General features: G+C 40.0%; 1 protein-coding gene across 1 annotated transcript in view; it reads left to right on the top strand.

Moving 5' to 3' along the window:
* LOC110494726 (metabotropic glutamate receptor 4-like) overlaps positions 1–12,350 on the top strand; it is a 279,682-nt gene that overhangs the window by 172,461 nt on the left and 94,871 nt on the right. Inside the window, exon 3 of the mRNA XM_021570042.2 lies at positions 7,251–7,467. Within this exon, the coding sequence (XP_021425717.1) occupies positions 7,251–7,467 (217 nt within the window). The remainder of the gene's footprint in view (positions 1–7,250; positions 7,468–12,350) is intronic.

Raw genomic sequence — 12,350 nt, 5'->3', positions numbered from 1 at the left:
TTCCGGATTGGATTTTTCTCAGGCTTTCGCCTGCAATATCAGTTCTGTGGTACTCACAGACAATATTTTTACAGTTTTGGAAACTTTAGAGTGCTTTCTATCCTAAACTGTCAATTATATGCATATTCTAGCATCTTGTCCTGACAAAATATCCCGTTTACTACGGGAACGTTATTTTTCCAAAAATTAAAATACTGCCCCCTAGTCACAAAAGGTTAAAATGCTATTTCTGAGTAATGTTGACTACAATATGGCGGGTATCTTTTTGGCTTGTTTGTTGTCAAAAGGCTGTACTCAGATTATTGCTTTCTCCGTAAAGTTTTTTTAAAATTTGACACAGCGGTTGCATTAAGGAGACGTTTATCTAAAGTTCCATGTATAATTGTCGTATCTTTATCAATGTTTATTATGAGTATTTCTGTAAATTGATGTGGCTCTCTGCAATATAACCGCATGTTTTAGAACTACTGAACATAACGCGCCAATGTAAACTCAGATTTTTTTTTATCTAAATATGAACTTTATCAAACAAAACATACATGTATTGTGTAACATGAAGTCCTATGAGTGTCATCTGATGAAGATCATCAAAGGTTAGTGATGAATTTTATCTATATTTCTGCTTTTTGTGACTCCTCTCTTTGGCTGGAAAAAATGGCTGTGTTTTTCTGTGGCTTGGTGGTGACCTAACATAATCCTTTGTGGTGCTTTCGGTTTAAATCCTTTTTGAAATCAGACACTGTGGCTGGATTAACAAGAATTTTATCTTAGGTTAAACAGTCCAAAATCACATTACACAATTTTACATACAGTATCATCCTCACCCATTCATCTTATACAACAATTAGATGTAAACCTCATATCTGAGGCTATTATATAAACAGCGTTATGGTAATATGGTCATATTGTCTCCCATGAGTTTCACCAAATTGTACCAAATGGACCAGTTCGTAGTTGGATTCTTCATCGATCTTTTATACCTTCTCCAGAACATAAATGTTGTTCGGACCTCAAGTTCTGTGAGGTGGAAGAAATTCCTTTGTTCTCTATGAAAATTCACCTTTTCTCTATACTGTGGCCATGAGGAGATTCTCTTCTCCAGGAATTTTATGACCTCTTTGACCACAGCAGCCTGTGTGTAGGACACAGGGAGAGGGGGATGGGGCTTGCTGTACCCGAAGAGGACAATATCATGACACCAGATAAGACAGGAGAAATACTCCAGATATACAGACTGACCCTATTCCCTGACACATAAACTATTGCAATACATGGGTGATTAGCTATTTAGCAGTCTTGTTTAGCAGTCTTGCTTGGGGGAAGAAGCTGTTCAGAGTCCTGTTTGTTCCAGACTTGGTGTAGTGGTACCGCTTGCGATGGGGTAGCAGAGAGAACATTCTATGACTTGGGTGGCTGGAGTCTTTGACAATCCATTGTGCCTTCCTCTAACATTGCCTGGGCAGTTAACCCACTGTTCCTAGGCCGTCATTGAAAATAAGAATTGGTTCTTAACTGACTTGCCTAGTTAAATAAAGGTAAAATAAAAAAAATAAAAAAATAGAGGTCCTGGATAGTAGGGAGCTTGGCCCCAGTGATGTAATAGGCCGTACTCACCACCCCCTGTAGTGCCTTGCGGTCGGGTGCCTTGCAGTTGCCATGCCAAGCAGTGATGCAGCCAGTCAAGATGTTCTCAATGGTACAGCTGTAGAACCTTTTGAGGATCTGAGGGCCCATGCCACATTTGTTTCCGCCTCATGAACAGTTGATGAAGTACAACAAGAGGCATAAGGAAAGATAACACCCAGCCAAACACATACAGCATTTTATGAATACAATTTATTTAAATAACTTAATTCACACTGGTTATTGATGCATGGCTTTTAATTTACAAGTCTCCTTTAGTATCCAATGAATTGCCATGTTTTCAGTAACAGATTAATAGGGCGGAAGTTCTTCTTACAGAGACCTGCTATTTCTGGAAGCGTTCTTTAGTAACCATACAATCACAGCAATTATAAAGCTTGGCAGACAATACATATCCACTGTGCATATGTTTTCTTTGACACTTTGTGTGTGAAGTGAAGTTACAGTGCTTAGCCAGGTTGATAAAAAAACAGCAGAAAAAACACCTTCTGGTTTAGTCACTCAATGTCTTTCAGCTTTAGCTGTGATCTTTCCCGCAACTTCATTTACATTCCAAAGAGTGCTTGATAAAATGCAAGCCTGAGAATTTCAAGTTCTTGACTTGCTAATTGTGCTTAAACAGTTGTTAACTCCAAACTGCAAGATTCCAATTATAATATGCATACTAGCAACATAACAGACATACAGTGCGCATTCAGATGGCTACACTTGAACAGGAATAGCACCCAAAGGAATATCTGGTTAACAATGGTAATCCACAAGGGTCACCGTTTAAAATCTGTTTCCAGTTTCATACTAGCTACCATTACATTTGTATGCCATGATTACATTTATCCAACTAAATCCATCGGATACAGCTTTAGGAGAAATATTGATTTATTGATGCCATAGTCTTAACACTGCCGCACCCCATTAACTCTCTAAGGTCAAAGTTCAAAGACCCTTTAAACTCAATACCTACTTGGCCTATATACTAACACATCTTGTCTTATTTGGGTCCGAATTAGAACACTTAATGTTTTGAGCATCTCAAATTAGATATACCTGTGAGAATGATGTAATTTGATACTCTTTATTCCTGATAGTATCCCATCACAGTCCCTGCGAGGCATTCTCAATTTCATTAACATGAAGGCACTTAGTGGACTAAAACCCGCTGTGCCTTCATTTTGTAGGTGTACTCCATAGACAATTATACTGCATTTGGATTTCTTAGAAAGAGATTTCTTAGAATATAAATCACTCTTAGCTAATTTAGCTGGTATAATTAGTGACCATCAGCTTTCTTTCTTTAATACACTGTATTTTGGTAAGACAAAGTATCAAACAGTAGGGCTATACTGCCGATCAGGACATTGGTTCCTCCTATCTGTGGAGGAAAATCTGTTTCATTTCCTTCTTTAACTAGAAAAACATCACAGGCAGTCGCCCCCTTAATGCGAGGTTATACTCACCAACAAAGCATTAAGATCATTTAAAAGCCATCACTGTTCTTGGACCTGGAACACTACTCTGTACACTACATATACTGTGAAATTGAGCTGAGAATACTTCCATGTATCAAGACTGAATCTGTTCATACAATTAGGTACTATATAAAGGAAAACTTAAAAAATATAGTGTGAAACATTCACCTTTCCTATTATTGTGAATTCGAAATGAGCCTTTATTGTTGCTAACTACTACAGTAGCATGGAAGTGTTTCAACTATCAACTCTATTTCCTGAGTCTACCCACATTAAGCACAAGAATGCAGGCTGCTCATGTCCCTTATTATGGACAACATGGCAAGGCAACTACTACATCATGGAAATAGAACACTCTGAGGGTCAAAGCATCTTGTGGGTCATGCTGGGGCCCTTCAGGGACTCTGGCCTCTAACTTGTCTCTTTGAATACTTTTCAAACCCAGCTACGGCTTGAGTGGACTGAAACAGTCCTGGTTATGGTATAGGACAGCAAACACCATGGACCTACTGCAATGTAGCTGCTATACCGTAGGCTACCAAACAGGCAAATAAAGAGATAGGAAAAAATAAGTGTTTTCTTTACTGCGTTATGCAGTAGCTTTTTACCCAACCATATGACATCTTCTTTAACTGAGCAGAGATTTTAAGGGTTATCGAAATGCTCAAATGTATTTGTGCATCTTCATGTAACACTGTGTTATGACGTGGCCCTCTTTGAGTATAATGAGTGCCTTATCCCGCTCTCCCTCTTACACCCAGGTTCTGTTATCTCAGGTCGTAAATTCCTACAGGAGACTCTTTCCTCATGGCCAGGCAGTATAGTCAGAGAGAGTTTCACAGTAGAACAAAGGAACTTCTACATCACAGAATTTGAGAACTGAACAATATCCATGTTTTGGTGAGTGTGTAAAACGGTCGGAGGAGAATCCAGCTACAACCGGGCCATTTTGTTTTATGATTGTGACCTCAGGAAAGACAATATAGCCACAGAACCATAACTCTGTTTATACAGGAGCCTCAGTTCTGAAGCTTGCATCTTATTATTGTATAAAATGAATGAGTAAAGATGAAACTATTTGTGAAATTATGTAATGTGATTTTAAACTGTTAATGTGAGAGAATTGTATTCATGTTTAAAGTTTCACTAAGTCATTGGCCTGCCCCCATGGGCACAGACATCGATCTGGCGTCATGGGACAGCTTTTCCACAGTTTCGAATAAAACCCCCACCTGGAGAAATCATCTTCAGACCATGCCTACCTCGGTCAGCTGAGGGAGCTAAGGTTTGAGTAGAGACCAGAAAAACCTCAGGACAAGCTAAGGTTGTAATGGTTGCTGAATTCTTAACTATACCAAATGGTTAAACTCTGAGACTATCGATACCGACAGAATAAGAGCAAATCTTCGACACTAATTACTAGTCTGCAGCTAGGAATTATATACCATTGAATGCGAAGACCGACAACTGCCAAAACATCTATTCTATAAGAACATTTCTGAATGGAACTCTGAAGTATCCTTTCTAACGACAGAGACTCCAGCGATGCAAAGAGAAGTTCAGATGACCTTTCCAACAGAAAGACGGACGATTCCAACAGAGATCATAACTACACACTGAGCATAAATAAATATATATTGATTGCAATTATTCCCGAATGAGTGAGCATTCATGTGCAAAGGATTAGTATTTCAATTATTATAATTATTAACTGTGTAGTGTCTTTTGTCTTTCGCACCCGTCTCAGTCCCTTTGTCTACCAAACCGTCATACCGGTTTAGCCCACTAGGGCACATCCCCTATCATTTCCTTGTGACCATATCTACTTTGTTTGTTTGTTATGCATTTGTGATTATTTAGTTAGTTAATAAATAAACGATTAAGACAATTGATGTATGGATGACTGGGTTTGTGCAGATAACCAACGATTTACGACGTTCGGAATGAGACTAACGTGAGGTAAAGAATGATTCATTAATTAGAAGACTAATTGATCAGATATGAAAATATCTGAAAAGTTATATTAGGAAAAGTATTACTTTGTAATCTGAAGATTTTCCTTGGTGCCCCGACTTCCTAGTTAATTACATTTACATTATTAGTTTAATCACATAATAATAATTACAAAGAATTGATTTGATAAAATAAGTCTTCACTTTAATGATGCCAACACAACAGCTGCATCGAGCAGGCTACACTGCTCCCTAACAACTGAAGCATGGTCATTGCTGTAAATGACAATGTGTGTAACGGTCTTCTTCCTCCTCTGATGAGGAGTAGTAGGAAGGATCGGAGGACCAATGCGCAGCGTGGTAAGTGTTCATGATACTTTTAATAGAACACAGAAAAATACAAAATAACAACGTGAAATAACAAAGACCGAAACAGTTCCGCGTGGAACACACAGACACAGAAAATAATCACCCACAAATCAAGGGTGAAAACAGGCTGCCTAAGTATGGTTCTCAATCAGGGACAACGATTGACAGCTGCCTCTGATTGAGAACCATACCAGGCCAAACACAGAAATACCAACTCATAGAAAAACAAACATAGACAACCCACCCAACTCACGCCCTGACCATACTAAAACAAAGACATAACAAAATAACTAAGGTCAGAACGTGACAATGTGTTCTCAGTCAACTTACCTGGTAAAATAAGGGTTCATTCAAAATAGATAAGTAAAATAAAACGTAGGCTACATACTGTCTCTTAGCCTCAGCTCAATGTAAATGAACAACAGTAAAAGCTACTGACCAAATCTAATCAAATTCTATTCGTCACATGCTTCGTAAACAACAGGTGTAGACAAACAGTGAAATGTTTACTTAACGGCCCTTCCCAACAATGCAGAGAGAAATAAAATAGAGAAATGATAGAAAAGTAAAACACGTAGTAATAACCAGGACCATGGCTACCGGTAAATTACAGCTAAGTGTTGTCTGAGAAAAAAAAATATATATTATTTGGTGGGTGCTATATTTGTCCTATTTCAAATGGCGAGACTGCAAATGGAGAGTCATTTTAGGATTTAAATGGATGAACTGGTGTCATACTAAATTGTTTCATTGCTTTTAAAAATAGTGGTAGGGAAATTTGTGTAAAAACATCATGATTGAAATGAAAAGTCCACTTTAAAATGTCAGACTTGTTTTGTCATAACTAAAAATGTATAAACCCCTACAAAAACATATGTAATAACAATGAATTATTTTCCTGCTTTGAGAAACTGGTTAAAATGAAAAGCCTACATCTGTATGTAGACTTGTCTGAGCCACATTGGCCCATCTCCTGGTCCTCTAGCGTGAGGACAAGTACACACCTTTTTTTTAGAGTCGTTGGTATGAATAAACCAGGGATCGAACCCCCAACCTTCCATTCTCAGAGACAACACATTAACAACAAGGCCACTGAACTATCAAAGGTGATATTTTACTTAGTAAACTGAAAAGGATTTTTATCTTTTAGGAGGGAACGTGAGCTGGGTTTAGAACGTCGTGAGACAGGTTAGTTTTACCCTTCTTCTAATGTTTTACACTGAATATTGCTAAAACATGACAAGGGTCTGGAGAGGATGTGGTGACAATGGATAGGGAGCCACAATCCTGAGTCTGTGTCAGTCCACTGCCAGCCCAGATATTTGTTTTGGTATGGATCTGTGGTGGGTGCTAACTTGGCAGCAGGATGGCATTGGGTCAGATGTAATATTGAGTGTTTCCAGAGAGTGTTTGTGCCTCTGAGCTTGCTGCCCAATGATAATGAACCACCTAGCTGTGGTGGAGAAAGAAAGCTGTTGCATTAAAATCACGGTTCCCCACTAAAACAGAACAGTTAGTCATATCACCCACTACGTCACAGCCAGGAAAATACTTCTTCAAGTTGTACATTTTTGTCAGTTAGTAGACACTCCTTTCCACAGCAATGAGTGGATACATTTTCCTACTGGTCCCCTGTGGGAATCGAACCCGCAACGCTGGCATTGCACGCACCACGCTCTACCAACTGATCCATCACCATTCCTGTCCCCTTGAGACTGACTGTTTGCTATTCTCCTCTCATCCACCCACCCTCCCTGTCTCCTCCAAATTCTTCTCCTCTTCTCCATGTTAACTCATCCTTTCTTCTCTCTCTCCTTAGATCCCCCAGGTGAGTTACGCCTCCACGGCCCCGGAGCTGAGCGACAACACACGTTATGACTTCTTCTCGCGCGTGGTGCCCCCAGACACCTACCAGGCCCAGGCCATGGTGGACATCGTCAAGGCCATGCGCTGGAACTACGTCTCCACTGTGGCGTCAGAGGGCAACTACGGAGAGAGCGGGGTGGATGCCTTCATACAGAAGTCTCGAGAGGATGGTTAGTGGGTTCTCTGTGCTTTTGTTCTGTTCATTCATCATTCCTCTTGCCATATGAACTGAGGATGATGCAATAGAAGAAGGCCCCTAGTGGTCGAGCTGACCTATTTTCCTTGGGTTTGTCTTCTGAAAGTAGGAGTCCATATGCTGTACACATCTCACCCAAAAACAACAATCTGCACCAATACATGGTTATTTATTACCTTTATTTAACTAGGCAAGTCAGTTAAGAACAAATTCTTATTTACAATGACAGCCTACCAGGACACAGTGGGTTAACAACATGTTTTATTGGCTTTGTTTTCCTTGTCAGCTCAGGGATTTGAACCAGCAACCTTTTGATTACCATTCTCACAAACCATTGGAGGTGGGCGGAATACTAAATTGACATATGGAAAATATAACTTCAATCCAAACTTGAGATATGCATCATGGCTTACTTTTACATTTCAATTTCCTTTTGCATTTCAATTCCCCATGGTTGGTTGGAAATATAAGTATTTCATTTAATTCAATTCTTGATGTGTGATATGGGACGTATATCTTTGGCTATCGGGGGATTTGCTGAATATCAAGTACACAATTAAATTGTCCAGAGAGATAAATCTGTTGCATAGTATGAATGTGGTCTCACAACATATAAATAAATACTGTAAGTTTGTAATAACTCATGGCCCACTTATAGGGTGTTTTGAATGCATCATGACTAAAATAAGCTCAGAAGTTGGTGTGTGTGTGTGTATTAATTAGCAGATTAAGGCTATTCAGAATCTAGAGAACCCCTTCCTTGTACTCCGACATTCTGAAAGTGAGCACCTACCTGGTTCACTTCTCTTTTTCTTTTTATAGCAGCTTAGGTGTCAAATGCCCTTTCACCTTGATCCGATACAACTGCCTGATTTATTCTCTTCTTTTTATCAACATGCGACTGCAAAAGCGCGTTGAGGTTAAGTTTGGACGTAAACCACATCAGCCTCAAAAACACTAAGAGAGTGTTGAGGTTAAGTGTTGAAGTCAACCGCATCAGCCTCAAAAGCACTAAGAGTGTTGAAATCAAATTTTGAAGTCAACCACATCAGCCTCAAAAGCACTAAGACAGTGTTGAGGTTAAGTGTTGAAGTCAATCACATCAGCCTCAAAAGCACTAACACCGTACCCAAACCATCTGCGAGCGTGTGCTATCGTGATATTGTTCCCCCACACCAAACCTGATCACGACATGCAGGGTAAAATATCAAAACAAACTCTAAACCAATTATATTAATTGGGGACAGGTCGAAAACCATTAAACATTTATGGCAATTTAGCTAGTTTGCTTGCTGTTGCTAGCTAATTTGTCCTTGGATATAAATGGTGAGTTGTTATTTTACCTGAAATGCACAAGTTCCTCTACTCCTACAATTAATCCACACATAAAACGGTCAACTAAATTGTTTCTAGTCATCTCTCCTCCTTCCAGGCTTTTTCTTCTTTGGACTTTATATGGTGATTGGCATCTCATAGTTGCCATGATAACTGACCAAACTCAGTTCATCTTTGTGCAATAATTGAATAACATGTATGTTTAAATGTATTTATTTTGGTGTGGCCAGCATGTAAGAGTGTTGAGGTTAAATGTTGTAGTCAATCACATCAGCCTCAAAAGCACTAAGAGAGTGTTGAGGTTAAGTGTTGAAGTCAATCACACCAACCTCACTCTATGATGAGTCAGAAATAGGCGACAGTATGAATCAAATAGTGCCTACACCTACTTTACATTTTGCCATTGTTCTTGCCTTACAGTTGTCAAGGAAGGGGTGTGCTTGTTGACAGACTTTGCAATGCATTACACAATCTGCCAATAGTCTCTTACCAACTCGATCGTCAAACTCCACTTATCAAAACCAGAAAAACATAAAAGCTCTCTATAGGCCTTTTCCTAGACATGTGGGTGTATTTCTGCATTCAAGTAGGCGGTAACAAACAACTCTGACAGCATTGCACATAGCCACCTGTTTACAAAAGCTAACTGTAAATTGAATATTAAATTAGCGTTTTGTCACTTGTGCACAGCAACAACACTTGTCGAGGTAAAACATTTTATATTCAACTTTCAACTGCCAGAGTACAAGCTCTGCAAGTTCTACAAGCTTTATTGTTTCCCTACAGTCCATTAACACAGAAAACAGAGATCATCTGGATATCTCTGTGGGACAGTGTAGTAGAGAAACGCAGTCCCCTCAAGAATTAGAAACAGAAGGAATCAGAATCAATAAACTAGGTTTAATTCGAGGAGTGCGAACAAGGGAGCAGGCAATAAGGTAAATTGGTGTGTCCTAACACTGGCATTTCACTACACCAAAACCAGGTGTTTAACCAACTGCAGATACAGTATGTGATTGAGTATAAGGTAGCCTACATTATGCTAATGAATTACAGGTATATTATGCTATTATATCATCATTATATTATCATTATAATACATTGCATATACAAAGTGCTTTTTTAGAACCCAAAGAAGACACTTTACGTAATGCATCAATAAGGTAGTCTGATGGGTTTTTACATAATGTAGGTTTAGCATATGGCCATTTTTTTTTATAGCAACAGTACCTTTCACTATGGCTAGCTGTTACACCTGTGCAATGTTGTTCTCTGTGCGAAGAATTGCCCTGAAATTATAGGATTGTGTCATGACTATTGAGCAAAAAATGTTGAATAAGTTTTGTGTTGGAATCTCTTGGCCATTTATCTCAGTCAATCAAGCCTAAAATGTTGTTCATACAAGCTGGCTTGGTTGACAGAACCCAGTTTATAGGTGTAGACATTGTTCTGCTCAACATCTACAGAAACAAATAGGGATGTCTTCATCTATAGTAACACAGATGACACATTAAAAGCTAGACACAAAACCATTTTTATCACTACAATAAAAACAATAAAAAGAAGCGTGAGTGAAAAGTGACTGCCATGAGTCAACTTAAGAGCCCTATCGCTCCCTCTCTCTCCTCATTACTCCTCTCCTCCAGTCTCTCTCTCGCACTCCCTCCTCACTACTCCTCTCCTACAGTCTCTCTCTCGCACTCCCTCCTCACTACTCCTCTCCTCCAGTCTCTCTAACTCTCCTTACTAGTCCTCCCCTCCAGTCTCTCTCTCTCTCTCTCTCTCATAAATCCTCTCCTAAAGTCTTTCACCTCACAAATCTTCTCCTAAAGTCTCTCTCTTCCTTCTCCTCACTATTACTCTTCTCTCAGTCTCTCAGTCTCTCTCTCAGTCTCTCTCTCTCTAGCTCTCTCTCTCTCTCTCTCTCTCTCTCTCTCTCTCTCTCCCGCCCCACCACTTCTCACCTCCAGTCTCTCTCTCGGGCTCCCTCTTCTCCTCCAGTCTCCCTCTCTCCCCCTCCGCACCAATCCGTCAGTCTCTCCCAGTCCCTCCAAGGAGTTTCACTGTACTTGGTTGACTAAGCAGAACGGAAATTAAATGTAGGAGACCTTGGGGTGGCCTAGTCATGTCCCTGACTGTCCCTGGCTTGCACTTGGCTGGGCAGGCAACGGTGAACTGAGACAGACTTGGCCTTAGGTACCCATCATCAATTTACCCTACTATCACTCTCAACCCCTTGACTAAACTTTAAATCACCCAACCCACCCCACCAATCAGGCACAGTCTGGATGTGGGTGTCATTTTGACTGTGGTGTGAAAACCTATTTTTGAGACGTCCACGACAAGGCTGAAATAATCCCTGGAGATTGAAATGGACACAGTATTTGTGATTCCTGCGATGCAACTGAGAGATTAAGTATTCCAAACTTGTTTTGGATTAAGTGTCATCCCTTCTTTTTGCAATTTTGTGCACTGCAAGGGCTGTTAACCAGACTATTATGTCCCCTTATGTGTAGTAGCCATCACATGCTGTCGGGAAAACATTGTATGAGGACAGGCGCAATGATTAGAGGTGTCCCTCGAGTTGGGGGCTGGGATATGGATGAGATTCTTTAGCTTTAGTAACTAATCCCCATGTAGATTGGGCTTTTGGCAGACCTTTCTAATCATTTACATTACAGGATCATTATCTCATAGAAACTATAGATGATACATTTGAGATACCTCTCACTCTGAACAAAGTCTGTTTCTTTTCAACTAAGTATGAACCTTTTATAAAGGTCAGTCATAGGTTCTTCTAATACACTTCCCATATGGACCTGAGCTGGATCATGTGCCAAGAGAGTGAGCAGAACACTGTGTGTGTGTGTGTGTGTGTGTGTGTGCACCCACATATGCCGGGGGTCATTGAGGGGTGCTGTTAAGAGGCTTTTATTATATAATAAATGCACAGAATGCAGACATGTTGTGACACAGGCAGGGCATGGCAGTGGTAGTAAACTGTAGGCTATTAGGGCCAAACCTGTTGAGAGCCATCTTTGACCACAGACTAGACACTCGCTTTGGCGCAGAGTTGTTGACTACTGTGTAACCATGCCTTAAGAGATGTCATCTATCAAGTTAATGAAACACAATGTCAATAAAGACCCTAACGAGATTCCAGCAAGCCATTAGGTTGTCTGACATAAACATGAGAAACTCTCCTGACTGTCTGCGTGTGTATATGTATTTATTATGGATCCCCATTAGCTGCTGCCAAAGCAATAGCTACTCTTCCTGGGGTCCAGCAAAATTAAGGCAGTTAACACAGTTTTAAAACATTACAATACATTCACAACACACTGTGTGCCCTCGGGCCCCTGCTCCACCACTACCACATCTCTACAGTACTAAATCCATGTGTATGTATAGTGCGTATGTTATTGTATGTGTGTGTGTGTGTGTGTGTGTGTGTGTGTGTGTGTGTGTGTGTGTGTGTGTGTGTGTGTGTGTGTGTGTGTGTGTGTGTGTGTGTGTGTGCTA

The sequence above is a fragment of the Oncorhynchus mykiss genome, chromosome 17 (assembly GCF_013265735.2).
Source record: "Oncorhynchus mykiss isolate Arlee chromosome 17, USDA_OmykA_1.1, whole genome shotgun sequence".
Classification (NCBI taxonomy): domain Eukaryota; kingdom Metazoa; phylum Chordata; class Actinopteri; order Salmoniformes; family Salmonidae; genus Oncorhynchus; species Oncorhynchus mykiss.
Note: the sequence above shows the minus strand (reverse complement) of the source record. Positions and strands in the feature narration are given on the sequence as shown.